Raw genomic sequence first — 27,840 nt, forward strand, 5'->3', positions numbered from 1 at the left:
TATGTTTTACTCTTGTGCGAAGTGTATCCTTTTGTAGATGCTTTCTTCTACTTATTTCCTCTTACAAAAATCTCTTTCCTTTAAGGGAAAGAAAAAGTTGAAATTCAAGTTTGTGATTCTGATTTTTGCATCTTTAAATTCTTCATCTTAATTGTGTCCTTAAATAATGCCAGTGTGTGATTGTAACTACCTGGGGATCTGAATTATTTTTATTAACTTATCTATTCACTTCACGTCCCAATCAGCTCCTGTGCCCATCTCCTCCCAGTCCCTCCCTTACAAATACCTCCCCCTATCTCCAGAGAAGGGAAAGCTCTCCCCCCACCCAGAGTACCTACCGACCCATCCTGGGACCTCCAGTCATAGTAGAACTAGGGATCTGGATTTTTAAAATGTTTGTGTGTGTGTGTGTGTGTGTGTGTGTGTGTGCATGTGCACGCGCGCATGAGTGTTTTACTTGCATGTGTATGCACCATGTGTATTACTAATACATTTAATATCAATTTATTCTAATAAATTGGTAAATAAAAGTAAGCTAAGCAATATAAAAATAGGTAAGATAAAAAATACAATTGAAAATCTAACTTTGTCATTAAAGACATTTTAAAATAATATTTATAATCAACTGGATATATATTTTAAGAATACAGAGAACACAATCCACAGAATCAGCTAAGCAGGGCTCATGGGGCTTACAGAGACTGAAGTGGCAGTCACAGTACCTGCATGGGTCTGAGCTAGGTCTGTATATATGTTATGGCTGTTAGCTTGGCATTCCTGTGAGGCTCCTAACAATAGGAATGGGGGTGATTCTGACTCTTTTCCCTATTTGTGGGACCCTTTCCTTCATACTGAGCTAAGAGCTGCTCATTTCTGAAAGGAAACGAAGGAGGAATGAGTCCGTGGGTTGGGAAAACAGGGAGGAGTAGAAGGAGGAAATATACACATACACATACATTATACATACACATATACATACACATACATTATACATACACATATACATACACATACATTATACATACACATGTACATACACATACATTGTACATACACATACACATATACATACACATACATTATACATATACATACACATATACACACACATACACATATGTTGTATTATGAATACACATGGTACATACACATGGAAGCAAAAATCTCATGCACACACCCTAGAGTGTGATGTTTGTCTTAATAGCTTGGTTTATACTTTATTCTGTTTGTAGTATTTGATTTATGAATTATAAAAAGCAAACCTTTGCTTTAGGAAGAAAACAGAGAGGCCAAGATATAACTTGGAGGTAAAATGCTTTCCTGACAGGCATAGATCCTTGAGGTTTGACCTTCAGCACTTCAAAAAAAAAAAAGAAAAGAAAAAGAAAAAGAAGAAATGTATATGCCCTTATGTATTTATATATTAAAAGAAAATCTTTTACTTTAGATCCCCAAATATATCAACATATATACATAGAAACTTTACTTATTTTAATTAATAAATATATTCATTATAGGATATACATTTATAAAGTTTGTATATACACACACATATATAATTAGTTATATGTGTATATATTTACATATATGTATAAACATGATCCTGGAAACGTGAGTGTCTTCGTTAGGGTTACTATTGCTATTAGGGAACACCCAAAAGCAAGTTGGCAAGGAAAGGATTTATTCAGCTTTTGCTATCCCTGTTCATCATCAAAGGAAGTCAGGACAGGCACTGGAGCAGGGCAGGAACCTGGAGGCAGGAGCTGATGCAGAGGCCATGGAGAGGTGATACTTATTGGCTTGCTCCTCACAGCTTGTTCAGCCTGCTTTCTTATAAAGCCCTGGAGCACCAGCCAAGGGGTGGCCCCACCCACAGTGGGCTGGGCTCTCTCCCATCAATCACTAATAAGAAGATGTCCTACAGGCTTGCCTGCAGCCTGGTTTTATGGATCTCTGTCAAGGTTCTCTTTTCTCAGATGACTGTAGCTTGTATCACATTGCCATAAAACTAGCCAGTACAGGACAGATGCAAGGAATGTATCTTCATATCCTTGTATGCTCTTTTTATAACTTCTGTTTACCTTATTATTATTATTGAGGGAGTGTATGATGTATGCTTACACACATGTATTATGGAGGATATGTGGAGACAACCTTGTGGGGTCTGTTCTCTCCCTCTACATTATGTGAGTTCTGGAGATAGAACTCAGATCATCAAGCCTACATTGTCAGGCTGTAAGCATCTCCACCACTGAGCCAAGATGCTAGCTGCTCATGCAACCTTTTATGAAGGGAAATTAGTACAATCTTTCAATTACCATTTAATCATATTTATAAGAAGCAGAAACATCCAAACGCATATAGCTTTGGCATAATGTACTCATTCTGGATGAGAGAAGCCTGGAGCTGGTGGCTGGCTTGGGCACATCACAGGCCATCCGGGTCCTCCCTTTCCACTATTTGTCCTGTTTAAATGCCCGCTTCCCGTGCCTTCCCATCTTTCCCCTTGTAATGTTTCCTGGGAACATTACGCATCCATCTTAGGAAGCCTGTTTTCCTGTCCTAGTCTATCTACATGCCTCTAACTCTCCTTCAGAGGAGGAAGAAAGTTTGCTTCTGGGGTCCTGCCAAAATCCTTTTAGTCCAAAGCAGTTGAGATGGTCCAACAGTATATTTTAGGAGCCCCAACTCTGAAAACTCTTAGATGTGAGGCAGAATCATCTGGTATAAAGTCAGGCCCGAGCTCTTTAACTGGGATGTTCTAAGATCAAATCTTGCAGAATCGTGATTTTTATTTTATTTCCTTTTATTAAAAATAGCTTGTTTTTCTCACATGATATAACATGATTATGGTTTCTTCTCCTTTTACTCCTCCCAGTTCTTCCCACCCTCCTCACCCATCTGAATCCACTCCCTTTCTGATTCATTAGAAAACAAACAGGCTTCTAAGAGATAACAATTAATATAACAACATAATATAATACAATATAAACTAACACATTGGAATTGAACAAAACAAACTGAAGGAAATAAGCCCAACAGAAGGGACCCAAATCAGAGACTCACTCTCAGGAAACCCATAAAAAACTGCTAAACCAGATGTAAACCAGATGCCAGCCATAATACATATGTGAAGAACCTGGTGCCGACCCATGCGGGCAGGCACTGTGCAAGCTGCCTCAGTCTCCGTGAGTTCACAGGAGCTTCGTTCATGTTGATTTGGAGGGCCTTGCTTTCTTAATATCTCCACGCCCTTTGGCTCTTACACTCTTTCTGCCTTCTCTTCTGTGGGGTGCCGGGTGGAGTGAGATGGGATAGGATGTTCCTTGAACCCTGAGGGCAGGGATTTTTCAATACATAAAGGAAGGAAAGAATGAGCAGGGTGGTCTGCTTTTCTCTATCACAAACTTAGCAAGGATCTGGTGTTTCCTGCTTGGATATGCAGGTTGCTGTTGCGTGAATGTGTATCAGAGACTGCCTTTGTCTTCCTCTAAAACGATAGATTTTGGGTTTCATATGCCCACCCTCTAGCTCCCACTTTCCAGTGGCAGGGAGATCTAAAAATGATGCAGATTTTTGAAACCAGGGAATTGTGAGGTTTGAATGTTTACCTCCCATAGAGCAATGGAAAAACTTGGCTGCAGCCTGTGTTCTATCCCAGCATGCCTGTGTCCTATCCCAGCATGCCTGTGTTCTATCCCAGCATGCTCTCTGCCTCAGAACTGAACTTGTGTGAGCAAAGAGCACTGGGAAAATCTGCAAGTAGATCAGTCTTTGTTGCTTGTCAAAGCTAAAAGTGGAATTAAATCATGTGAGTATTTTCAAAGAGAAAAAAAACCAAACAGATGGGTCTTTTAGGGTCTTTCAAAAAGAAAGCATTGGTCAGCAAAAGACATGTTTAAAAACACATGGTCCGTCTGTGGTTTGTGGGACATGAAAACCAAATATAGAGTCTGCTAGAGGCATGCTGTTAGGATTTAGCCAACAGTTTCCTAAAATATAGCCAGATCTAAGAATGCTTAAATCTCACACTCTTTTTCAGATACAGCTTCATGCAGTTTGTCCTTCGACATCAGTGAAAATTATATCCTTTCTGCTCAGTATCTTAAGTTCGAAATTTGTGTTCTTGGCTTTGTACTTTTCTTGTTGTAAGATTCAAACACTCACTCACCGCCAATCATTTAAATGAGAGCAATGGCATTCAATCCAACTCTGGTTGTCCACAGCATCTTAATGAAATACTGTAGAGTTCCTCCAAGGAGATCAATGACTTTGTGAATAATTCCACCAGCTCTGTAGTCGCCACATCCAACTATACCTTTGCAAATCATTTCAAGGGATTTTAGCATCATCAATCACTAGTTATGTTCAGTTTAACCTGGCATCTGAGGTTAAGGTCCATTAGTGATAACAAGAAATAGCTGGGGCTCCCTTGGTGGCCATGACTTCTATGGTTTCGCTGGCAAAGGATTGGGATGTTTTGACCTGAAGCTGTCCTTCACATCCTAATTATGGGGCTAAATGGAGCTTGGGAGTAGTAAAGTCAGTGTTGGTTTATCCCACCCCTCGATAACTTAGTCGATCAAGCATGGGAACACCTTCAGACATCACTGAGATGTCTGCAGTTAGGCCAGGCTAGCTCTTTCATACAGACAATGCCTGTTGGTGGTTCAGCATAGGCCTTGTTTATTATAGTCCACAGATCTTACAAAGCCTGACCTCCTCCCCGTTATAAATCCTATACATTCTGCTGGCAAGTGTTCATACTGAAAACCTCTAAAGTGAAAACTGGTACTTTTGTTTTAAAACAACCTGCTGTGGTTTGACAAAATGAATTCATAATAAAAACTGTTTCTCTATCCACCCCCACCACCCCAGTGCTCTAATCAAGAATTTATCAAGACTATCCTGGCCCTTGGCCTAACATGACCATGACTATATTTCCACACAAACCCTTTTTTCACTCTCCCTTCAAAATCAGCCACATGTGTTGCTTGCCCAGTTTCCTCCTAAGTTCCTCTGCTTGCCATAGTATCTTGTTCCTAGAAAGTTGAAATTATTTTTTTTGAAAGCAAGAAAAAAATGAAAACATAGAGGCAATTCTATTGCCCTCTGACTGTTACAATTTTGGGGCACAAGTAATTGCAACAGCAAAACCCTAAAAGTGGATAAATAGCTTGCCACTCATAACCCCAGTACTGCAGAGGCAGAGACTGGGGAATCCCTGGGCAAACTGTTTAAGGAGAAAAACAAGGGCCATCAACTCTAGGTTCAGCAAGACACCCTGTCACCCAACAATAACTTCCAGCCTTCATACACACGCATGTACATACAGACACAAACATTCATGCATACCATATATGCATATACATGTAACAAAAAAGGAATCTAAAAATAAGCAGACCTGAAAATCTAGGGTATGATAATTGGTTTGAATATTCATCACTTGCCTTGCCTTGTTTCTTTATCTTTCATTTTCAGGGATTGGAGATATGCAAAACAAAAAAAAACAAAAACAAAAAACAAATAGCTTAAAATCAATATGAATCAAAATATAAGGTAGCTGAGCCCCAAAGAGACAACACATTATAGGACTGTAATTAATGGCTTTTATAATTCACATAAAAGTTTATTCTATTTTTTCCAGTTATTCTCAGCCAGGAAGTTTTTCCCCTCGCAAGGAATATTTGGCACCAGTGCCTCGTTTGGTTTGGTTTGGTTTGGTTTTTTTTGAGACAGGGCTTCCAGTGTAGCCCTGGCTGTCCTGGAACTCACTCTATAGACCAGACTGGCCTCGAACTCAGAGCTCCACCTGCCTCTGCCATCCAAGTGCTGTGATTAAAGGTGTGCGGTACCAGTGTCTGGACACATTTTTGATTGTCTGGACTGGAGGGCAATGCCAGCATCTGGTGGGCACAGAGCTGTAAGGATGTGATCCCATTGCCATCTAATAAAACCTTGAAAGATGGGGTAGTTAGAACAGAGCTTCATGGACAATGAGTGCAAGGATGGCCTTACACTCTTGCAATAACCAGCTCTCTCGACCTGGTGTTGCTCATGTCCCCAGGTCACCAGGCATTCATGTAAACATAGATTGCTGCTCAGGTGGGTACATGACTGGTAGTGTTCTTGGTTATTTTCCTTTATTCTTCTCTTTGTGAAAAACAGATCTCATTGGCTAATTATTTGGAAGATGAGGCAAAAGAGAAACAGTGAAAACAGCCTTGCTACTGCTAGGGCCCAGTTAGCCTGTCCGTGAGCTGTAGGTAGAGGCCAGCGATGCTGTATTCAGTGACTTCCAGTCTTCATGCACACACATGTACATACATACACAGACATACATGCATGGATTCCGTATATACATGTCACAAAAAGGAAGCTAAAAATAAGCAGACCTGAAAAATCTAGGGTATGATTATTGGTTTGAATACTCATCACTTGCCTTGCCTTGTTCCTTTATCTTTTGTTTCCAGGGCTTCTCGGTGTAGTCCTGGCTGTCCTGGAACTCACTCTGTAGACCAGGCTGGTGTCAAACACAGAGATCCACCTGCCTCTGCCTCCCAAGTACTGGGATTAATGGTATGCCGGCTCCAGTGTCTGAATGTATTTTGATTGTCTGGACTTGGGGCGATACCAGCATCTAGTGGGCACATAACTGTAAGAATGCAGAGTCATAAAAGAACATATGTGATTTTTTTTTCTTAATAAAATGTAGACTAGTTTAAAATAACGTTATCTATGGTTACTTAACTATCCTATTTGCAAGAATATTTATGTGGTTCTCCATTTACTATGTATTCATTTTCAAAGCTAGTCTAGAGAGAGGTTTCTTCAATGGTGAATATTTTCCAACAAAACAAAGATCTCAAGCATTATTAGTACCCAAGAGCTGAAACCTTTAGGCACTTCAACACACTCATTTAATGAATGAGTGTATTCCTAACTTCTGAGCTATCCAGTACAACCCAGAACATGTGCCTAAGAGATACCATCCAACTTCATGTCCAAAGAACATCTTTCTCCTTCTTCAATACAATTTAATGTACAGTGGGCAAGGTTTATTTCCCACTTTCTAGAGATGATGTGCTGTCTTTGAAATAATATTGAAACTAAACATCGGGGCTTTACATCTAAATATAAGAGATTAACATGAACTTAGCTTATGACTGATCCTTTGACATAGTCTCATCCCAACCGCATGGAAAGGGTTTTTAGTGAATATTCATTGTACGAAATAATGGGTTAATATATTTCATTTGTACAGAAAGTGAACTTTGATGATAACCCCCTTTGTCCATCTCATTCCTTCTGGCTCCCTTCATCTTTCCAAGCAGGGCCTCCTGTTATTTTCATGGCCCACAGATGTCTCTTTTTATCTAAAATTTGTATACACAAGGAAATGTGTGGTGTTCATCTCTCTGAGTCTGACCTAATTCACTTAACAAGATGGTCTCCAGTTCCATGGGTTTTCCAGAAAATGTTGCAATTATATTTTTCTGTAGAGCTGAATAAAACTCCATTGTGGATATATCCTTTATTCATTGTGATCTGGACACCTAGGCTGAATCTATAAATTTGGTTGTTGTAAATAATACAGTAAGTAACATGGGTGCACTGGTCCCCATGGGAGAGTCCTTGGAGCAGGAAGCAGGTCATCTTTTTTTTTTATCCTGGACAAAGTCAGCCCAGAGTAAGTCAGCAACTCCTTCTGTCACCAACTACCTGAAAAATCACTTCCCCATGCCAAACAGCCTTCAGGAACCGTAGCGCCTAGTGTTACCCACGCCTAGGCGGAGGATGCCAGGTGCTAGACTGAACAAGATGATCTTGTTAGATTTCTTTTATTTTCTGAAACACTGACAAACAAGTGCCAAATAAGTCTGGGGTTTGAGGACTTAGCTTGAGTGTGGTGAGTGGACAATGGACTGGGGGACATCTTCAGTCAGACAGACGGATATGTGAGCTGACTAGTATTTGTGGAAAACTTTGAAGACACCTGGTGTCATGCAAAACTTCTTTAGCATTTTTCTTAACATACTTGGCATGGCAAAAAAGGAGCCATGTGTGTTATTTGGTATGGCAAAAAGAGCCAAGAAGTCCATTCAGTGTTACTTTTTACAATGAGGAAATTATCTGTTGGGTCAACTCAGGCACTAGGCTGTGTGTGGCTACAGCACTGACTACTTTGACATGTCGCTGATGAGACTGAATGACTTTCATTTGAATAGACTGTGTGCCTATGGGCTGCCATCATCATGACACTAGTCTACAGTAAATATTAACTCATTATTCTGCTCTTGTCTCTATCTATGCTGGGATTTGAACCCGGACTCCTCCACAAGCTAGGCAAGCCCTCTGTGATTGAGCTACATCACAAACTGGTTATTCTACATTTTAGATAGAGACATCCTGATTCCCCTTTTTATTTTCAACCATAACTAGTGGCAAAATATAAAACACAGGAGGAAACTGTGAACTAGCCATAATTTTATGAGTCTAACATAATAATTATATAGCTGGTAAATTTTCTAGGCTTTTTTTATTATTTTAGATGAATTGGGGATTTTTTTCTCTTTTAATCGACTATCTTAACTTAGCATTGTATTTCTGTATCTGTAGTGCTGAGTAATGTTCACAACACTCAGATTTAATGGTCGCCGATTTCTCAGACTGTTGTACTCTAGTTTATTCCTTTCTCTTTGAAAATTTAGGCTATTTCTTCTGTTGCATGCCCGCATGCTTGTTTGGTTTAACATCATTGTAAAATAGTGCTATAGTAAACATACAAAAGCAGGCTAATATTTCTCAACTTTAGAATGGATTGCCATGCAAAATGTTTGAGTTTTCTACAGGGACAGATTTAGAGGGTGGATCCTTTTACTACTTCCTATTCATTGTACGAAAGTACTCCTCCAGTGTACTTGCAAAGAACGGACATTAAAGCTGACAAAAGGAAAGAAAGCCAGTGTTTTTTCCTCTGTGTAGCACAATTAATTTGATAAATCATGAGACATATCAATGCATTCCTTCTCATATAACAATAAAAATGCTAATAGAAGTGATACTGGCCGGGACTAATGACAGAGATCTTTGCTTTCCAGATGCAGAATGAGTTTCCGGGCATGAACCTAGAAAGCGAAATATTTTACTTATTATTTATAGAACCTCTACAATCTCTAAAGATGAAAGATTAACAGAAGCTTTAAAAAAGGACCATAAAAGCTACCCTATTTTTTGTCATGAGTAGTTCTACAGAGATAAACATTTATATCTCTTAGCTATCCCATTTATAAGAGGGTATGAATGCAAGGCTAGAAAACATTTACTCATCAGGCAGTTAGCGCTTCATCTGGGGAGATTATCTTAGGGCATTTTATAGTTTGTATAATGATAAATGACCTCATGATCTAAGATTTCTCTCTTAAAATAAATTCTGTATTCTAATAAATCTGATCATCATGAGCAAAAAGACCCTACTGGTAGCACACATAAATAAAATTAAGCCACAACATTTAGAATAGTAAAACCTAGAAAGTCAAGTTTTCTCATTAATCATAAGTAGAATTTTAACTTCTGTTATGTCACCTTTTGTCTTCTTTACATGAATGAAGATTTATAGTGGTGAGATGGGACATGGGCCACACTAATTATAAGAAATCAAACCCTCTTTTTCCCCTTCTCATTAATTTAATAATGTATGCTATGGATTTGTTTTTCCTTCACACACAACAATAAAACTACTAGGACTGATAAAATAACTATGTCAATGCTTTTATTCATGATAACCAGGGATATGGATGTGTCCTTGTCTTGGAACTAGAACAGGAGTCTCTAGATGGGTGGCATATCACTAGACTAGTCTTTAAAAACAACCCATAATATTTGTACTAGAGACATTTGAAAGATGCTTGGAGAGCAACAGTCCCTTTGGAATTATCAAGGGAAGATACTTGGAACCTACCAGGCTTTATCCCTGTCACCCAGCTAATTGCTTGTTTCCCCCAGACTGCCTGCCAATCTTTGAGGACCACTTCCAGTTTTACATTCTGACACGTGGTCTATTATTATAAAGTCCACTCTGCCTATAAAGTCCACTCTGCTTAAAAGAATGCAGCTGCAGGGTCGTATCCCAACAGGAATCACGCTTCACACCACTGTATCCTGTCCCTCACATAGCAATAGAAAGTGTTTCTAATTGCTTGGCAGTTCTGTTTTGCAAAGTAAATCCCAGGTTGAAAGGATTTCCATTTTCAGCTAACAGAATTCATAGCTTCATTTTTTATGAATTACAGGTGGTTTTTATGAGCCTATGCAAAAGCTTTTGGGACTGTGGACTGGTAGCCTTGGATGACATTACCATACAATTAGGAAACTGCCGGTCTCCAGGTAAGAGATCATTTCATACACTTCCAGTTCCTCTGGGAACTTCATACATTTGACCTATGCCATTCTATTCTTTGCTTTTCTTGACAGACATGCCTCTCCACAGTTTTGTAGTGTAGTCTACAAGTTGGAAATAAAGACTCTAGTGTTCGGTATGAGTTCACATGTATGACTTTCCCTCATTGTAAGAAAAGTGAGCAATGCCTCCCTGAATGTTTGGGGACATGCTCATGAACTGCCCCCAAAAAAGGGCACTTTAAAGCAAGTGCCCTTTAACTAACATAATTATCATTGTTCTCTTAGAGAATGACCACTTTCAAGTAATATTGATGGCATTTTTATTTCACAAATGCTTGTGACATGTATACTATTAAATTTTTAATAAAGATGATATATTCTAAATTAATTAAGGGACAGTAAAATAAACCCCATGGCAGCAGCAGGGGGCATAGCTGCTTATGTCAGCCTAGTGATAATTTTTGTTTTATTTTTTAGATCCTTGAGAGTTCTATAGAACATTGTTTTGATCATATTTACCTCCCCAGCTCTTCCGAACTACTTCCTTTCCCTATTTACTCAACCTTGCGGGGGGTTTTCCGTAAACCATTCAAGACTAATTTTTGCCACCCAAAATATTCTTGGATGTGTGTCCTTCCACTGAAACACGGTCCACTTATGAGTGAAAGATTCTGACAAGCCTTAGCTTACTGGGGACCTCCTGAGTAAACAACGTGGAGTCGGGAATTGATGCAAAAAGCAAGAGGAATTTATTGTTCCAACATGTTGGGGCCACCCTGCACACTGGGAGAGAGAATGCCCATCCACAGCCTGTCCAGCAAGCCTTTATACAGTTCTCAGGGCAGCTGCCATTAGGCATAATGTGATTGGCAGAACAGTGTGACTTTTAAACTGATTGGTCTTTAGAGAATGAGGTAGGTGGCTTTGGGAAAGTGGTCGCTGGTCCCTGTGGTCTAAGGAATGTAATTTAGTCCCTGCCTTCTGGAGAGGAGGGGTGCCTTTGTTCTTTATGACCTTTCTCTTCCAAGAGTGGAGGGGTCTGGCAGAATTTTCCTAGGCTTCTGAGCTGACCTCTTCATGAGAAACTCTTAGATAATCCAATCCTTCCTTTTCAACTAGCTATATTAGCTGTCAATTGTAAGGGGTAAGATTTTGTGCCCACCGGCTCCACTCCATGCTAGAATTTAATTTGGCTTAGCCTTGCACAGATTTTTGTGCATGCTGCCACAGCTACTGTGAGTTCATATGTGCAGCTGCCCAGCTGTGTCCAGACGTCCCTTTGCCGTCATCTACAGCCTCTGGCCCTTACACACTTTGCACCTGTGCTTCCACAGTGATCCTTGAGCTTTGGGATGATGGTGGAGCAGTCCTTTCAAAGACCTCAACTCAGAAAAGATTTTCTGAATGAGAGAGGATCAGAGTTGGAACTTATGAAGAAAAGGTGTTAACACAGATTTAGGTTCTGGTATCAATACAAGGTGGTTAGAAAATGGACAGTAAACACCCAAGACATGACTGTGGAGCCTCAAGAGTCTCAGTGGTCATAGACATATATTTTTGGTGGCCTTTGGAGTAACATTGTTCAAAGCTTTTCTAAGCCTTTTTCTTTTTTGGTAAAAGAGATCATAGAGCTGTTTCTGATGTACACTGATAAACTTAAAGGCTGTTAAAAAAGACAAACCATAGGTGACAGGGCTGAGGGATTCCTTACTATATTAGTCAAAAGGGAGTTGCGACATATTCTATCTGCAGACTAAGTTCATAATCTCATTTGTGAGGTTTTCAGAGCATAACATACTTGCATCAGGTAATGGAGTAAGGCTAAACATTAAAGTCATATTTGTTTTATGTATATGAATACACTGTAACTGTCTTCACACACACCAGAAGAGGGCATCAGATCCCATTGCAGATGGTTGTGAGCCAACATGTGGTTGCTGGGATTTGAACTCAGGACCTCTGGAAGAACAGTCAGTGCTCTTAATCACCGAGCCATCTCTCCAACCCAACATTAAAGTCATATACAATTCACAAGCAAGGCTCGCTGCTTTTTAAGCATTATTATTTTAAAATAGTTCTAGACTTGTCAAAATCCTCCACTCTTGGCTGGCTTGAGATTTTAACCAGACTGTAGAATGAGTTCCACTAAGCTATTTCTTCATAAGTTCCCTTTTATTTTTAACTTACTTCAGACTAAGTGTTGATGGTGAAATGGGAGCATGCTAGGCATGGTGGGTGAGTGAGTGAGTGAGTGAGTGAGTGAGTGAGTGGTGTGTACCTCAGAGATCCTCCATAGGTATCTCTTAAACATGCAGACAAAGTGCAGTACCTGTCTGATACTGGAGAATAGCCAAAGACAATTGTTTTGATGGAAGCCAAGCTCAGTAGCTTGCATAGCTTACGTGGGCTCTGTATTTACTCTCCCATGGAACTAAAAACAGAGTAAGGAAGACACCTTGTTTTCTGAGCCTCTGGAAGGACAGTAACAATAAGAATATCTGCACTCAAGGCATAAAACAGGGAACGGGGCTGCAGTAATTAGCATTGTATACAAAATTGAATACAAGAGAAACAAAAAGTAGATGGTCATCAACATTTGACTAAGAATATGGATGTAGGGAGTTGTAGCAATGTTGAGACGAAGGAGAAAATCACCATTGAGTTGAGAGAAAGCATTGCTCTAGTGGTAATGACTCCTGCTGTTAGTAAAGATATCATTCAAAGACAAGTATTGGCTGGGGGATGCACAGCTTGCCTGGGGTGTGTAGAGCCCTGGTTTCATCCTCAACATGAAATACAATTATGTCTGGAAATGGAAAACGAGAGTTTTATTAGCAAAATAACTGTTCTTAGTATTTTTTTTACTAATAATAATTGTATTATTATGTGTTCTAAATTCTTCACACACATCATCTTATTTAATCCTTGCAATCCTATGAAGTGGATGCCATCAATATCCCCGCATACAAGTATAAACACTGAGGCTCAGAAAAATGACATCATTTGAGCTGCACAGTTCTGTTCCTCCTCCAGAGGAGTTATGGAGTTGATCTGAGAATAGCCTTTATTTACCCAGGATTTTTGAAGAAAGCTCTTACATTATACAACTTTTTCATTTTTTTTTAAGTTTTTATTTTCATAGGGGAAGTATACCTACAGTTTTCAGAGTTCTGTAATTCCACTCAAATCCCTGCATTAAGGGAGTGTCTTCCCCAAAGTAACCCAATATTTTAGATCTAGAGTTTTGATTCTGTAACATCATGATAGAACCCATGAAGAAGTATAGATTCCCTAGAGGTGAAGCTGGGTAGGCTGCCTGGGAAGGTCTGCCTCTCCATAGGCTTAACATATGGCCAGACACCTCTCAGACATGCAAAGTGGACTGCTAGGAGTTGCTAGAAAATACATATTCATGGACTGTCTCAGTAATTGCAACACCCGCTGTTTCCTTGCAGAGAGAGTTCTACCTCCACCTGGAGAGTGCACTTTTGATCAAGATGAATGTGCATTTACCCAGGAGAAAAGGAACCGGAGCAGCTGGCACCGGGGGAGGGGAGAAACACCCACCTCCTACACAGGGCCCAAGGGAGATCACACTACTGGGGTAGGTGAGTTATGCCACATGGTGCTGTTTCCTAAGAACATAGCTTAGCATACTAGTGGGCATTTACTGTGTTTTGAATGTGCAGATTCATGTCTTGTGACTAGAATGACATACATAATATTCTATACACACAAGATTTTTTAATAGGTTCATAGGAAAAGCATCTTTTTTTAATTCAATATATTTTTTATTTACATTTCAAATGATTTCCCCTTTTCTGGCCCCCCACTCCCTGAAAGTCCCATAAGCCCCCTTCCTTCCCCCTGTTCTCCCACCCACCCCTTCCCACTTCCCTGTTCTGGTTTTGCCCTATACTGCTACACTGAGTCTTTCCAGAACAACGGGCCACTCCTTCCATTCTTCTTGTACCTCATTTGATGTGTGGATTGTGTTTTGGGTATTCCAGTTTTCTAGGTTAATATCCACTTATTAGTGAGTAAAAAGCATCTTTTTAACAGTGCTTAATGTGTATTACAAAGGTAATCTAGAATTAGGTTCTAAAAACTGAAAGAGGAACAAGGGTAGAGGCAAAGAAGAAAATCAAAATGGAAGCTAACTGAGGTTTAGTATATAAATGCACAGGCAGATGGGGAGCAAGTAGATAAGTTCAACTCCACGCTTTCTACAGCTGAAACAAAGACAGAAAATTCATCTGTGAATCGTCAGTCACTGTTCTTGGAGTGAAGCAAGGAGAGCGGATAGCTGGAGGTATATGTGACACAGTCTCTCTCTCTCTCTCTCTCTCTCTCTCTCTCTCTCTCTCTCTCTCATTCTTTCTCTCTCTCTCTAACACACACACACACACACACACACACACACACACACACACACACGGTCTTGCTCAAGTAGTTGGCCTGGAAGTCAGACTCTCCCTACCTCTACCGCCTGAGAGCTCAAGGATTTCCATGTATGCCACCTTGCCTGGCCAAGGAATATATATGTTCAGCACAGAATGTGTATGTTAAAGTAAGACAAACTCAGCATTGGTCTTACTGTTACTACTACTGTATATCAGCAAGTGAAAACAGGTCATGGTAAAGTATGCCCCTATTTGGTCTAAAAGATTGAAGTTCAAGGAAGCCTTTAGTTCAAGGAAGAAAAATTGTCCCTGAACTAAACTCACAGAGATTATTGATATTTCCATATAGAGAAGCCAGTAGGATCTGGTGGGTTAAATGTTGTTGTACCTTATGACCAACCTCAAGATAATCCTATGTCCAAGTAGCATGTCCATGGAGCAACATACAGTGTATATAACCTTTCTACTGAATTATCCAACCATGGTAAACAACCACAAGTAGTTTTATTTTTCTTTATATCCTTCATCATATACCCTGAAGACTTTTTTCCTCATTCCTGGGTAAATCCTGTAATTCCCAGTTCTGCTGAGTTATTAGAACAGTCATAATTCAGACATATTAAAAAGTCTAGTCCGAATCAAAACCTCCTTTTGTCATTCCATTAAAATGCTTCTGATGTCCTCACCTGAGTCTTGACTCCTTGTTTCAGGATGATAAAGGGGAGGGCTGTCTACTGTTACATCATTTCAACACCTCCCAGCCTTCCCTGTTTCTCATCTTCTAGTCAGAGCAGATAGAGGAAGAATTAAAAGAAAAGATCTTTAAAATATTTGGTGCTATGTTGCATTCTCTCCTGGCGATTGACTGTTCCCTCATTGTGACAGATGCCAAATGCTGGCCAATTGGAAGGTCTGCAACTCAGCATTTCTGGCAGTGTCTACTCTACCTAAACCCTTCGGAACCAGCCCTTTGTACTTACTGCCTCCCTGTTAAGGTACACACCTCTGTACAACCACCCAGGTTTTTCTGAAAGTTTCTACTTTTTTTTTTTTTGAAGAACATTTGATTTCATCTACCCTCCAAGATTGTCCACTGGCCTCAGAAACTATTGCACTCTCACCTAAAATGTGTCACCCAGTCCTACAATTGCCCTTTCCCCATGCCGCTTTGCCAGATTCAGGAAAAGTATTTCCTCAAGACATGATGCTATTGAAGAGATTCAACACTGGCCAAAGGTAAACCAGATGTCCACTCTCTGAATGACTAATGATTCTAAAATTACTACAAGATTTTCTGAGGCTCCATCTGAAAATGGATCCAGAAGTTACACTAATAACTATATGTCATATATGGAAACCCTTGGGTAGCATACAACCGAAACAGAACTCCTATCAGCTTAAGTGGACAGAGGGCTCTTTCTGAATTTTGCTGCTGGAAAAAGTCCATTCAGGCATATCCTAATGCAAGGGATGAAGGATATAATCATGAGACTCTTTGTTCTTTCTCTACTGGGCTTTCTGGATTGACTTCAGTCTCAGAAAGGATTTCCTATCATGGTAAGCAGAGGTAGCTTCATGGACTTGCAACACTTCTGTGAAAAGGGATAATTATGATGAAAATCTCCAACTGAGACCTTTTGTGAGAAAGGGTTTTACAATGGAGCCCTGGATGGCCTGAAATGTGCTATGTAAACAAGGCTGGCCTTCAATTCACAAAGATCCATCTGTCTGTGTCTGCTTCCCAGGTGCTGGAATTAAGGCCTGTGATACAATGGCCAGCAACAATGAGCCTTATTGGCTCAGAATAGCAAGGTCACAGAGGCAGAGTGCTATAAGACTGTTGAATCCCCACAGTACTTAATATTGCGACTTATACATGATAGACATGCAAAAATCATTGTGAGATAAGTGAACAAATGCATGAATGAGTGAGTGAATGAGTGAGTGAATGAATAAACAAAAACTTTTATTAGAACAAGTAAGAATGGTCATTATTTAGCAAGACCTCCAATAACTGGCATGGTGGTACACACTTATATCCCCAGCACCCAGGAGGCTGAGACATGAGCCTGGAGCACATAATGAAATCCAGGCCACACTGGACTGCATAACAAGTCCTGCCTCAAAACAAAGACAAACAAGCACCAAAACCCTCCCTAGAAAAAACAGGGATTGTGGAAAGCTACCATTTTTGCTATCAGGTATGCAGTACAGAAGAGCAGGTCAGTTTAGCTCTTCTGCTACAAAACTGTTTTCCTGGGAGAAAGTTGGTAGTGTTTATTCCTTTTATGCAGACATAAAGAAGGTTTCATTTAGAGGTATAAAAAGATGCCATCAAAGATTAGCATGACTATGGCTATGGCGGAGGGGTTGTGGAGAGTATTCTAGACAGCAAAGATTGTGGCGTGACTTGGACTTGGAAGACAGGACAGAATCAGAGTAGTAAATAGTGAAGCCACCTCTCCTTAGAAAGAGCAAAGGGAAGCACTGAGGGCAGGAGAGGAAGAGATTCAGGCATGGGGCTTTGGAGTTGGGATAACCCAACAAATTCAGAGTATGGACTTAGGGAAGCTACCTAAATTCTCAGTTTCAGCTTTGACTTCTAAAAAATGAGAATAACTACAACTACCTACTCACTTACCTAACTACAAGGAGTGGCCCAAGATCAAGGTATCAGCATGGATGCTTTCCTTTGGCTTCTGGCTATCTTCTGCAGTGTGCACACATGGCCCCTCCTCTGCGCCACCACATCCCTGATGTCTCTTTTCTTATGACCCTTGTACCAACTCGAGATCCACCCTAACAGTCCTCTCTTAATTCAGTTTCATCTTGAGAAGCCCAGTCTCTAAATATAGCCACACTCTGAGGTAGTGAGGTGAGGGCTTCATCACGTGTGTTTTGGAGAAATGCAGCTTAATCAATAGCAGACTCCCTCCCAGGAGTCAGTGTCACAAGATGGCTATCAAAAGAGAAGGAAGAATTCTTTCAAGTTTCATGCCCAGGTCTGCCCCTGCTCCTTGTGGCTTTATGCTGCACTCTAGGCTTGTCCGACTCATAGAATACACTCTACTTCCCCCTACACACATTCAAAACTCTATGAAAAACTATCAAAAACTATGTATTAAATAACTCATAGTTCTAGTCCTTTACTGATATCATAACCTGCTATGGGGACATATATTAATTAACTTGGAGTAGTTTTGTTTGAAGATGGTGTGATTGTGTTTCTTTAGACTCTTTGAAAATTTAAAAGACTGCTTCAGCTCGCTAGGTGAAACTTTACAGCAAGACAACGAATACAAATGTTTCTTACTGAACTCCATACTTATTCTGAATGAATACTAGACAAATGAAATGGAGTTCTTTGGTGCACAGTGTAGAGAATGTTGATTTTTAAGAAGTAAATTGTTTCACCTGCTTCAATATTAAATTGCAAAACACTCTCAAGATGCCTTTCAGATTTTTAACTAGTAAAATATTTTGGAAACTTTTTATTCCTGTTTTATTCTTGCTTGCATTGCAAGCAAGAAGACAAATTCTACTATACTATACCCAAGGTACTTATAGATACATAGCGTTGGGTTAGAGCTATCAATTACTCTAATGACCTTTCACTGTAAAGCTAGGGATTATTTGATGAACATTTACTTCAGTCAGGGCTCTGTACCTGGAATCGTTATACCTTCCTACAATGTGTAATGTATGTTAAAGGTCCCATTTTCAGACAGGGAAATAACAGCTTGGAGGAGTTAAGTATCCTTCAGAGCTACATAGTAGTCACTGGTAAAGGAGGGACTGCTTTTCAGGTTTATTTGGTTCCAGTGACCATATTCTTTGCACATTGCCTCATTGGCATCACTGACACATGACTCATGTGCATGCGACCAACAGAAATAATCTATAATCAACAGAAACGAACTATTTCTAGTGTCTATATTCTGATACTATGAGTGTAACTCCAGGAGTGTACTCCACTCTCTTAACCACATGGAAAAGTTGCTTTCTTTTTTTTTTCCAGTGTTTAATAATGTGGGCTAAATACGGCTGATATATCAGCTCTGAGATGGAAGAGGGACAAGTGTGACCCTTTCAAAAATTAAAGCATAAACAGAGTGACTGGGCTTCTCAGTACATTTATTCAGTTAAAGAGAGAGCATGGGTGTGTGCCTACATATGCCACAGTGTGAGCGTGGAAATCAGAGGACAACTTTCTGGAGTTTGCTCTCTGTCTACCATGTGAATTCCTGAGATTGACCTTAAGTCATCAAGCTTGAGGAAAGCACCTTTACCCTCTCAACTATCCCACCAGTCCCCCGCCCCTCAAGTAACTAATTATTCAAGCTACCAGCATCAGAAAGTATATGTATACAAGAATCAAATATCTTGCCAGGCAGTGGTGGCACATGCCTTTAATCCCAGCACTTGGGAGGCAGAGGCAGAGGCGGGTGGATTTCTGAGTTCGAGGCCAGCCTGGTCTACAGAGTAAGTTCCAGGACAGCCAGGGCTACACAGAGAAGCCCTGTCTTGAACCCCTCCCCCCAAAAAAGAATTAAATATTTTAATATTTGAAGTTACCATTAATATCACGCAATTCCATTCAATATCTCCCAGATGCTCAATACCCATTAAAAAAATCCAAATAACTCAGAGCAACAAGTAAAGCAATAAAGGTCAAGTTGTAGAGATGGTGGGATGATGGAGAACAGCATCTCGTTCTGCCAGTGTCTTGAAGGATAAGCCAGAGTAGACGAGGAATGGTACCGAATATGATCATATGTCAGGATGAAGAGACACCAGGTGTGAGACATGCAGCCCTTTAAGCAGTGAAACAGCTTTCGGGGACTTTAAGTTACAATACTGGCTATAGGATACTGTCAGCCTGGAGTCCCATGAAAGTGGCCCCTCAAGTGTGACCTTATATGGAGGTAGTATACTTGAAGCTATGAGTTCCCCCAGTAGGAATTGGGGGACAAAGCCATACAACATCAAAGTATCCGTCCATACAACAATGGAGTATCCTTGATTTGGCCACTGCTGTGTCTTAATTGCTTGAGATAATGGAGACATCTAATAAATATGTTGAATTATGTTTCCCAGCCATTAAATAGAGAGTAAAAGGGGAAATCCTTTTTCACACACCCACCCTCACTGGCTTAGATATATGTCATTTCACATGCAATTCCTATCTCATTCGATGGGTGCAGAGAAATTCTGCAGGGGCTTAAGCTAGGCATGACTGAAGACAACTCTATACTGAAAACCAAAGCCATCAGTACCTGACTGGGGTCCAAGGAAAGGCCTCTACCAAGGTGCTGATGAGTCAGTTCTATATTTGGACTTTCCTTGCTTAAGGCCTTCAGTTTATACTTAGCAGAACTCAAACAAACAAGGGAGGCACAAAGATAGGTAGGGGGAGGGGTCAGGAAAACCTGTTTTATAGACAGCTGCACTAGATGGTCAGTCGATACATGTCCAATAAATGAAAAGAAAAGCTCAGGAAAGCCACACTATAAATATGTCAGGCTGCTGTGTGTCTGTCAGAATCAATACATCATCTCAGGTTAAATAAAGACAAGCCCTGTGTCAAAAATAGAGCTCTTTGATTTGCTGCCAAATGGATCAGATAATGCCGATTTCCCAGGGATGGAGTGTTTGGGAGGTAGCCCACCTGTTCTGACTCAGTGTCTGCTCCCATCCTGCTCTGCTGCTCCCCGCCCACCCATGCCTTAGTAGGAAAGGTGCAGAGGAAAAGAGGCTTGAGTAAAACCATCACTGCTCTTAGCACGAACCAAGCACTTCCCGGAACAAGCACTCTGGAGCTGCTAGAGAGGCTGGTTAATTGTCAGAATGCTGATAAAGTTAGCTTCGACCATTGTTTCTGCCAATGTTCTTGTTGCTTCTGTGGAGGTATTCGTTCTGCTTCTCTGAAACCCTTCCCACCACCTGCTTGCTTTTTAATAGATTCAAGTTCGTTGGTGAAATTCTCCATCTTATCTATTTTCTTGAATATATCAACATATTTATATACTCATATAAACATATGCATGCATGTGTTTTGTGATGCTGGGGATTGAACCCAGAGCTCTGCACATAGCAGGCAAGAGTAGCATTATTAAACTATACCCTAACCCCTCAAACTTGTTATTATATACTCAAGTTATTAAACTATAATGCCTTTTATTTTAAGTTTCTCCAAGAGTCATTTTAATACACGTAGGTTACTTTTTCAGTTTATCATGTGACTTTTATTACTTTCCTGAATGAATTTTTTTTTTTTTTGGCTGTAGCCTTGCATCTTTTTTTTTTAATATTTTTATTTTCTATATTCTTTGTTTACATTCCAAATGATTTCCCCTTTCCCGGATCCCCCCTCCCCATATGTCCCATAAACCTTCTTCTCTCCATCCATTTTCCAATCACCTCCCTCCTTTTTCTCTGTCCTTATATTCCCCTCCAAAGCTAGATCAATCCTTTCCAGGATCAAGACCCTCTCCATACTTCTTCATGGGAGTCATTTGTTATGCAATTTGTGCCTTGGGTATTCAGGGCTTCTGGGCTAATTAATATCCACTTATCAGAGATTGCATTCCATGTGTATTCTTTTATGATTGGGTTACCTCACTTAGGATGATATTTTCCAGATCAAACCATTTGCCTAAAAATTTTGTGAATTCATTGTTTCTAATTGCTGAGTAGTATTCCATTGTGTAAATATATCACATTTTCTGTATCCATTCCTCCTTTGAGGGGCATCTGGGTTCTTTCCAGCTTCTGGCTATTATAAATAAGGCTGCTATGAACATAATGGAGCATGTGTCTTCATTGCATGCCGGGGAATCCTTTGGGTATATGCCCAGGAGAGGTATAGCAGGGTCCTCCAGAAGTGTCGTGTCCAGTTTTCTGAGGAACTGCCAGACTGATTTCCAAAGTGGTTGTACCATCTTACAGCCCCACCAGCAGTGGAGGAGTGTTCCTCTTTCTCCACATCCTCGACAACACCTGCTGTCTCCTGAGTTTTTGATCTTAGCCATTCTGACTGGTGTAAGGTGAAATCTCAGGGTTGTTTTGATTTGCATTTCCCTAATGACTAATGATGTTGAGCACTTCTTAATGTGCCTCTCGGCCATCTGAATTTCTTCAGGTAAAAATTCTTTGTGATATATCTGTACCCCCATTTTTAATAGGGTTATTTGGTTCCCTGGGGTCTAACTTCTTGAGTTCTTTGTATATATTCCTACAGCTGATAAACAACTTCAGCAAAGTGGCTGGTTATAAAATCAACTCAAGCAAATCAGTTGCCTTCCTATACTCAAAGGATAAGCAGGCTGAGAAAGAAGTTAGGAAAATGACACCCTTCACAATAGCCACAAACAATATAAAGTATCTTGGTGTGACTCTAACCAAACAAGTGAAAGATCTATACGACAAAAACTTCAGGTCTCTGAAGAAGGAAATCGAAGAAGACCTCAGAAAATGGAAAAATCTGCCATGCTCGTGGATCGGCAGGATTAATATAGTTAAAATGGCCATCTTGCCAAAAGTGATCTACAAATTCAATGCAATCCCCATCAAAATCCCAACTCAGTTCTTCACAGAGTTAGAAAAAGCAATTCTCAAATTCATCTGGAATAACAAAAAACCCAGGATAGCTAAAACTATTCTCAACAACAAAAGAAATTCTAGGAGAATCAGTATCCCTGACTTCAAGCAATGCTACAGAGCAATAGTGTTAAAAACTGCATGGTATTGGCACAGTGACAGACAAGTGGACCAATGGAATAGAATTGAAGATCCAGAAATGAATCCACACACCTATGGTCACTTGATCTTCGACAAAGGAGCCAAAAACATCCAGTGGAAAAAAGCCTTTTCAACAAATGGTGCTGGTTCAATTGGAGGTCAGCATGCAGAAGAATGCGAATTGATCCATTCTTATCTCCATGTACTAAACTTCACTCCAAGTGGATCAAGGACCTCCATGTAAAACCAGACACACTGAAACTAATAGAAAAGAAACTGGGGAAGACCCTTGAGGACATGGGCACAGGGGAAAAGTTCCTGAACAGATCACCAATAGCTTATGCTCTAAGATCAAGAATTGAGAAATGGGACCTCATAAAATTACAAAGTTTCTGTAAGGCAAAGGACACTGTTAAAAGGACAAAATGGCAACCATCAAATTGGGAAAGGATATTCACCAACCTACATCTGATAGAGAGCTAATATCCAATATAAACTATAATGTCTTATGTGAGAACTCCAGGGATGGGATACCCATCTCCCACACATGGGGTTTGTCTACACACACACACACACACACACACACACACACAAACACACAAACACACACAAATTAAAATCTATGATAAATTTGACTGAATTCTTGAATTATCATCAGTGAAAACTCACAGAGCACATCTGTAATGGTGTTTTTTTGCCAGAAGATAAGAACTGAGGCAGTAGGATGTAGGGTTGTGACTTTGCTTCCACAGTACATATCCAGTTCTGCCTATACCACCCAGGGAATGGTTTCTAACAGAGGCACCTGGGTCTATGGAGGGATTGTCCTTCTACTATGTACTAAATATAAACATTGCCTCTAGCTGGAATGTCTTTTGGTCTCTTCAAGAACATGACAAATACCCCAAAAGAACACTGCCAAGTGATATGTTCTTTTCTATCCCCCTTTCCTCACCAAATGTGGCCCTCCCAACCCGGGAGCTGCTTGAGTGACTTTGAACACTAGTTACTTTCTGCTCACATCAATGAGGCTGTTGGTGTCTCTGCCATGATGCCTAAAGAGGGAGGCAGCTAAGGACATCTTGAGTTCATTTTGTGGACCTTCCATTTCCTCTGGAACCTGTGGGTTCCTTGATGACTTGCAGCTTAGAGCATTCCCCCGAATACTCTGAACCTGGTGCCTTCCTATTAGATCAGGATTGATGAAGACGATGCAAAAATCAAAGAGGAGAGTGACCTGTATCAGAACAACAAAGGGTGGCAGAAGTGAGGACAGCACACAAAGAGGCAGTGGGCTGAGAGATTTTATAGGGCAGAAGAGGGAACTTTTCGGGTGGAAGGTCCCTCCTGTCGATCTGTTCCCCTGCAGTCTCAAAGTATAAATGCAAACCCACTGAGTCTGCAAATGCATGGGTGTGGGGTTATCTAGTGAGGCATGGACCTACTAGTGGCCACACCTCAAAGAAAAATGGCTCCCTTATCCCCACAACCATCATAACTCCTCAATTATGAATGGAGTATCATGAATTTCTCCTCCATCCACTCCACAATGTTGGCCGACTTGATCTTATGCAGGTCCTGTGCAGATAGCCATAGAGGACATGAATTCATGAGTGCAGCGGCCACGTTGCGTCTCAGCACCCTCTACATCCTCCAGTGCCTATACTGCGTTCTGCCTTTCCCCAATGTTTCCTGAGTCTTAGAGGGTGGATCTTGATGTCCCATTTGGAGCTGAGCGTTCAACAGTAACTTACACTCAGCATTTGGACCTAGTATGAGTCTCGGCATTGATCACCATCCAATATAAAAAGAAGCTGGGTTTTTTTTTTAAAAAAAAAGCTAAGTTTTAGAGAATCACTAATCTCTAAGTATAAACACAAGTATTTAGAAAGCAGTTTGACATCATGTTCATTTGAAAAATAACAGTAGTAAGTTCTCTCCTAGGGTCTATGACCTTCCCAGCTATGGGATTTTCACCAAGTTTATAATACCAGGTATAACATCCTTCTTAGGAAGCAGATCTCAAATCCAATTGGTTGTTCTAATAATATCCGTGCCACTATTTCACAGGTAGGGACATCTTACCTAGCAGCTCAGTCTTGCGGCATGTACGATTCAGCTCTAAGTAAGCCTACTGATGAGTGACTCCCCAGCAGTCACTCATCAATATAACACCAGTACTCTGAAGGCTAGCCAGCTCGTGTGTGCTACTATTCCCTACCCCCATTAAGAATCTCGTCCTTTCCCTCTTTCATGTGCCCTGTCCAGTGTTCTGCCCTCCAGAAATACTCCACAGTAAATACAAAAAATGAAAATTTGAAGCTAGGACCCATGTAAAAGGATCCAGGAAACATTTGTTTTTCTGAGCCTGAGTTACCTTACCAGTCCCACACATTTCTCTACAAATTCAATAATTACATTTTCTTTATAATTGAATAAAACTCTATTATGTAAGTAGATCACGCTTCATTGTCTAATCATCAGTTGATGGACAGCTAGGACAATTCCATTTCCTAGCGATTGTGAATAGAGAGGAAGGAACACAGTTGACCAAATACCTCAGTGGTAGGATACAGAGTACACGGAGCACATGGCCCAGAAATAGTGGAGCTGGGCTCAGTCATATGGTAATTATAGTTTTAACTTTTATTACTTTATTTGCAGTATATGTGTGTGTGCATATGTGTTCTATGTTTTATATTTTGTATTTTCTTCTCTTAATCTCTTTGGGAATCAAATCATAGGCATATAATGAAGAAAAGTATATAGTTTACTTAATATTTAATTTATTATTATTAATTATTATTGTGTGTATAAGAACACATGCATGTATGTGTGCCATGAAGAACATGTGGAAGTATTCATTTTGTTCAGGAATGTTTTGGATATCTAGGTTCTTTTGTGCTTCCATGTGAATTTTGAGATTTTTTTCCCATTTCTTGGAATATTGTCCTTAGAATTTTGATGTGGATTGCAATGAATTATAGGATGCTTTTTTTAAAAATAAATTTATTTATTTTTTTACATGTATGGCTGTTTGTTCCTGCATGTATGTCTGAGCACCATTTACCTGCAATGTCCTCAAAGACAAGAAATGGGTGCTAGGTCCTCTGGGATGAGTTTTTAATCTGCCACTTTACCCATAAGTCTTACCTCCTGATCACAGTATTTAGAATCCTTATATCTCTGGTATCTTAGAACTGTAAAGCATTTGTTGGTGTGTTTTGCCTCTTCTGCCAAATGTCTTGTTATATCTGAGATGGTATTGCCTAGGGTCTTATTCTTTGGCAAAGGGTAATAGGAGGATATTAAAATTTATACAAACTGTGTTGTAAACTGCACAACAGTGGATGTTAGGGTCTGTGTCTTTCCTTGTATAGCTCCCCATCCTGAGTAATAAATACTGGGGATATTATGCTAAGAAAACTATCCACACTGTACTTGTGAAAGCACAGTAAGGTGAACATTACTCACGACCATCATGGCGGGCTTAGGACACAGCACAGAGTGATTTTTCACTGGAGGGGAGAGATGGAATACAACATGGCCAAGAAGGGATGGAGAAACAAGGAGCTGTGTGAGATCAGGGCATGGAAAAGGAACAGGAAGTAATGTCAGGGGTAGGAAGAACTCTGGATGAATTGACCTGCCAGAATTCCTGATGAAAGCAGCCCACGGTTGTCATTAATGGGATGGTGGAAGACAAAGCAAATGGTTATGTATCCTTGATTAGATATCCAGGAGGAAGACGCCTGACTTAGAAAGTGTCCTACAAAATAGGATTTTGTGAGAAAAAGGTAGGCCTAGGGAAAGATTTAGGAAACTAATGTTGCGTCAAGCAAGAATTATTTGGTTTCTTTGAGACAGGGTTTCTCTGTATAGCCCTTGCTATCCTGGAACTCACTCTGTAGACCAGGCTGGCCTGGAACTCAGAAATCCCCCTGACTCTGCCTCCCAGAGTGCTGGGATTACAGGCATGTACCACCACCACCCAGCATAAATGTCTTCTTTCTATCCTGTTGTCACAAAAAACACTTGGACAATTATATCATATTATGTAAAGCAACAGTTCTCAACCTGTGATGTCTTTGGGAACTGAATGACCCTTTCACAGGGGTTGCATGTCAGATATCCTACATATCAGATATTTACATTATGATTCATAACAGCAGCAAAAATACAGTTATGAAATAGCAATGAAAATAATTTTGTGGTTGAGGGTCACCAAAACATGAAGAATTGTAAGCTTGAGATTTAAAGTGATTTGAATAGTCAATATAATGTTGCTTGGATGATTGCATTGAAATTTTTCTTTAATGGGGGACATATCCTGAAATAATGCATTTTGAAATATTTTATTTATTCAACAAATTAACAGCAATTCATCGATTTTTTAAAGGATGCTGGAGGTAGATAGTCTAGTATAGATCAGCTGAAGTAACATATTAAATATTGTGGAAATCCATTTAGTGATGTTTTGATAATTACCTGCTGTTTTCCTTAGATAGCAGCAATGAGTTTTTTGTTATTAGGTACACACTGCAAACAATAATAATAATGAGTTGCATTGAAAAAGAGAGAACAATTGCCTATGTGGGAGACTTACTGCATTTAGTCCTAACAAACTTTTCTAGGGCTCATTTTCAAATGTAGATAATAAGATAACAAAAGAGGTCTTAAAGGTGGGACTTCCTGGTTTATACATTGGAAAGGGTTCCACTGAGACCTGGGAGCAGTAGTACAGTGTGTGTCTCCTTGATGCCTACTGTGTATTTGTTTAGTCTTTGTACTGGCTGGTTTTGTGTGTTAACTTGACACAGGCTGGAGTTATCACAGAGAAAGGGGATTCAGTTGGGGAAGTGCCTCCATGAGATCCAGCTGTGGGGCATTTTCTCAATTAGTGATCAAGTGGGGAGGGTCCCTTGTGGGTGGTACCATCTCTGGGCTGGTATTTATTGATTCTATAAGAGAGCAGGCTGAGCAAGCCAGAGGAAGCAAGCCAGTAAGAAACATCCCTCCATGGCCTCTGCATTAGTTCCTGCTTCCTGACCTGCTTGAGTTCTAGTCCTGACCTCCTTTAGTGATAAACAGCAATTTGGAACTATAAGCTCAATAAACCCTTTCTTCCCCCAGCTTGCTTCTTGGTCATGATATTTGTGCAGGAATAGAAACCCTGACAAAGACAGTCTTGATGGTCACAGGGCACTTTTTAATTAACATAATGCATTCTGGGACTTTTGAAGGATATGTCTGTATCTATACACTACATCCTAACTTTTCACGTCCCATCCTTAAA

At 40.1% G+C, this 27,840-nt stretch overlaps 1 protein-coding gene across 2 annotated transcripts in view; it reads left to right on the forward strand.

Moving 5' to 3' along the window:
• Positions 1 to 27,840, forward strand: part of Mamdc2 (MAM domain containing 2) — a 154,701-nt gene that overhangs the window by 108,642 nt on the left and 18,219 nt on the right. The window contains exons 10-11 of one of the 2 annotated variants that reach the window (XM_052188223.1): positions 10,293 to 10,386; positions 13,857 to 14,009. In XM_052188223.1, the coding sequence (XP_052044183.1) occupies positions 10,293 to 10,386; positions 13,857 to 14,009 (247 nt within the window). The remainder of the gene's footprint in view (positions 1 to 10,292; positions 10,387 to 13,856; positions 14,010 to 27,840) is intronic. The other variant, XM_052188231.1, reaches the window with a different exon arrangement.

The sequence above is a fragment of the Apodemus sylvaticus genome, chromosome 1 (genome assembly GCF_947179515.1).
Source record: "Apodemus sylvaticus chromosome 1, mApoSyl1.1, whole genome shotgun sequence".
Classification (NCBI taxonomy): Eukaryota; Metazoa; Chordata; class Mammalia; order Rodentia; family Muridae; genus Apodemus; species Apodemus sylvaticus.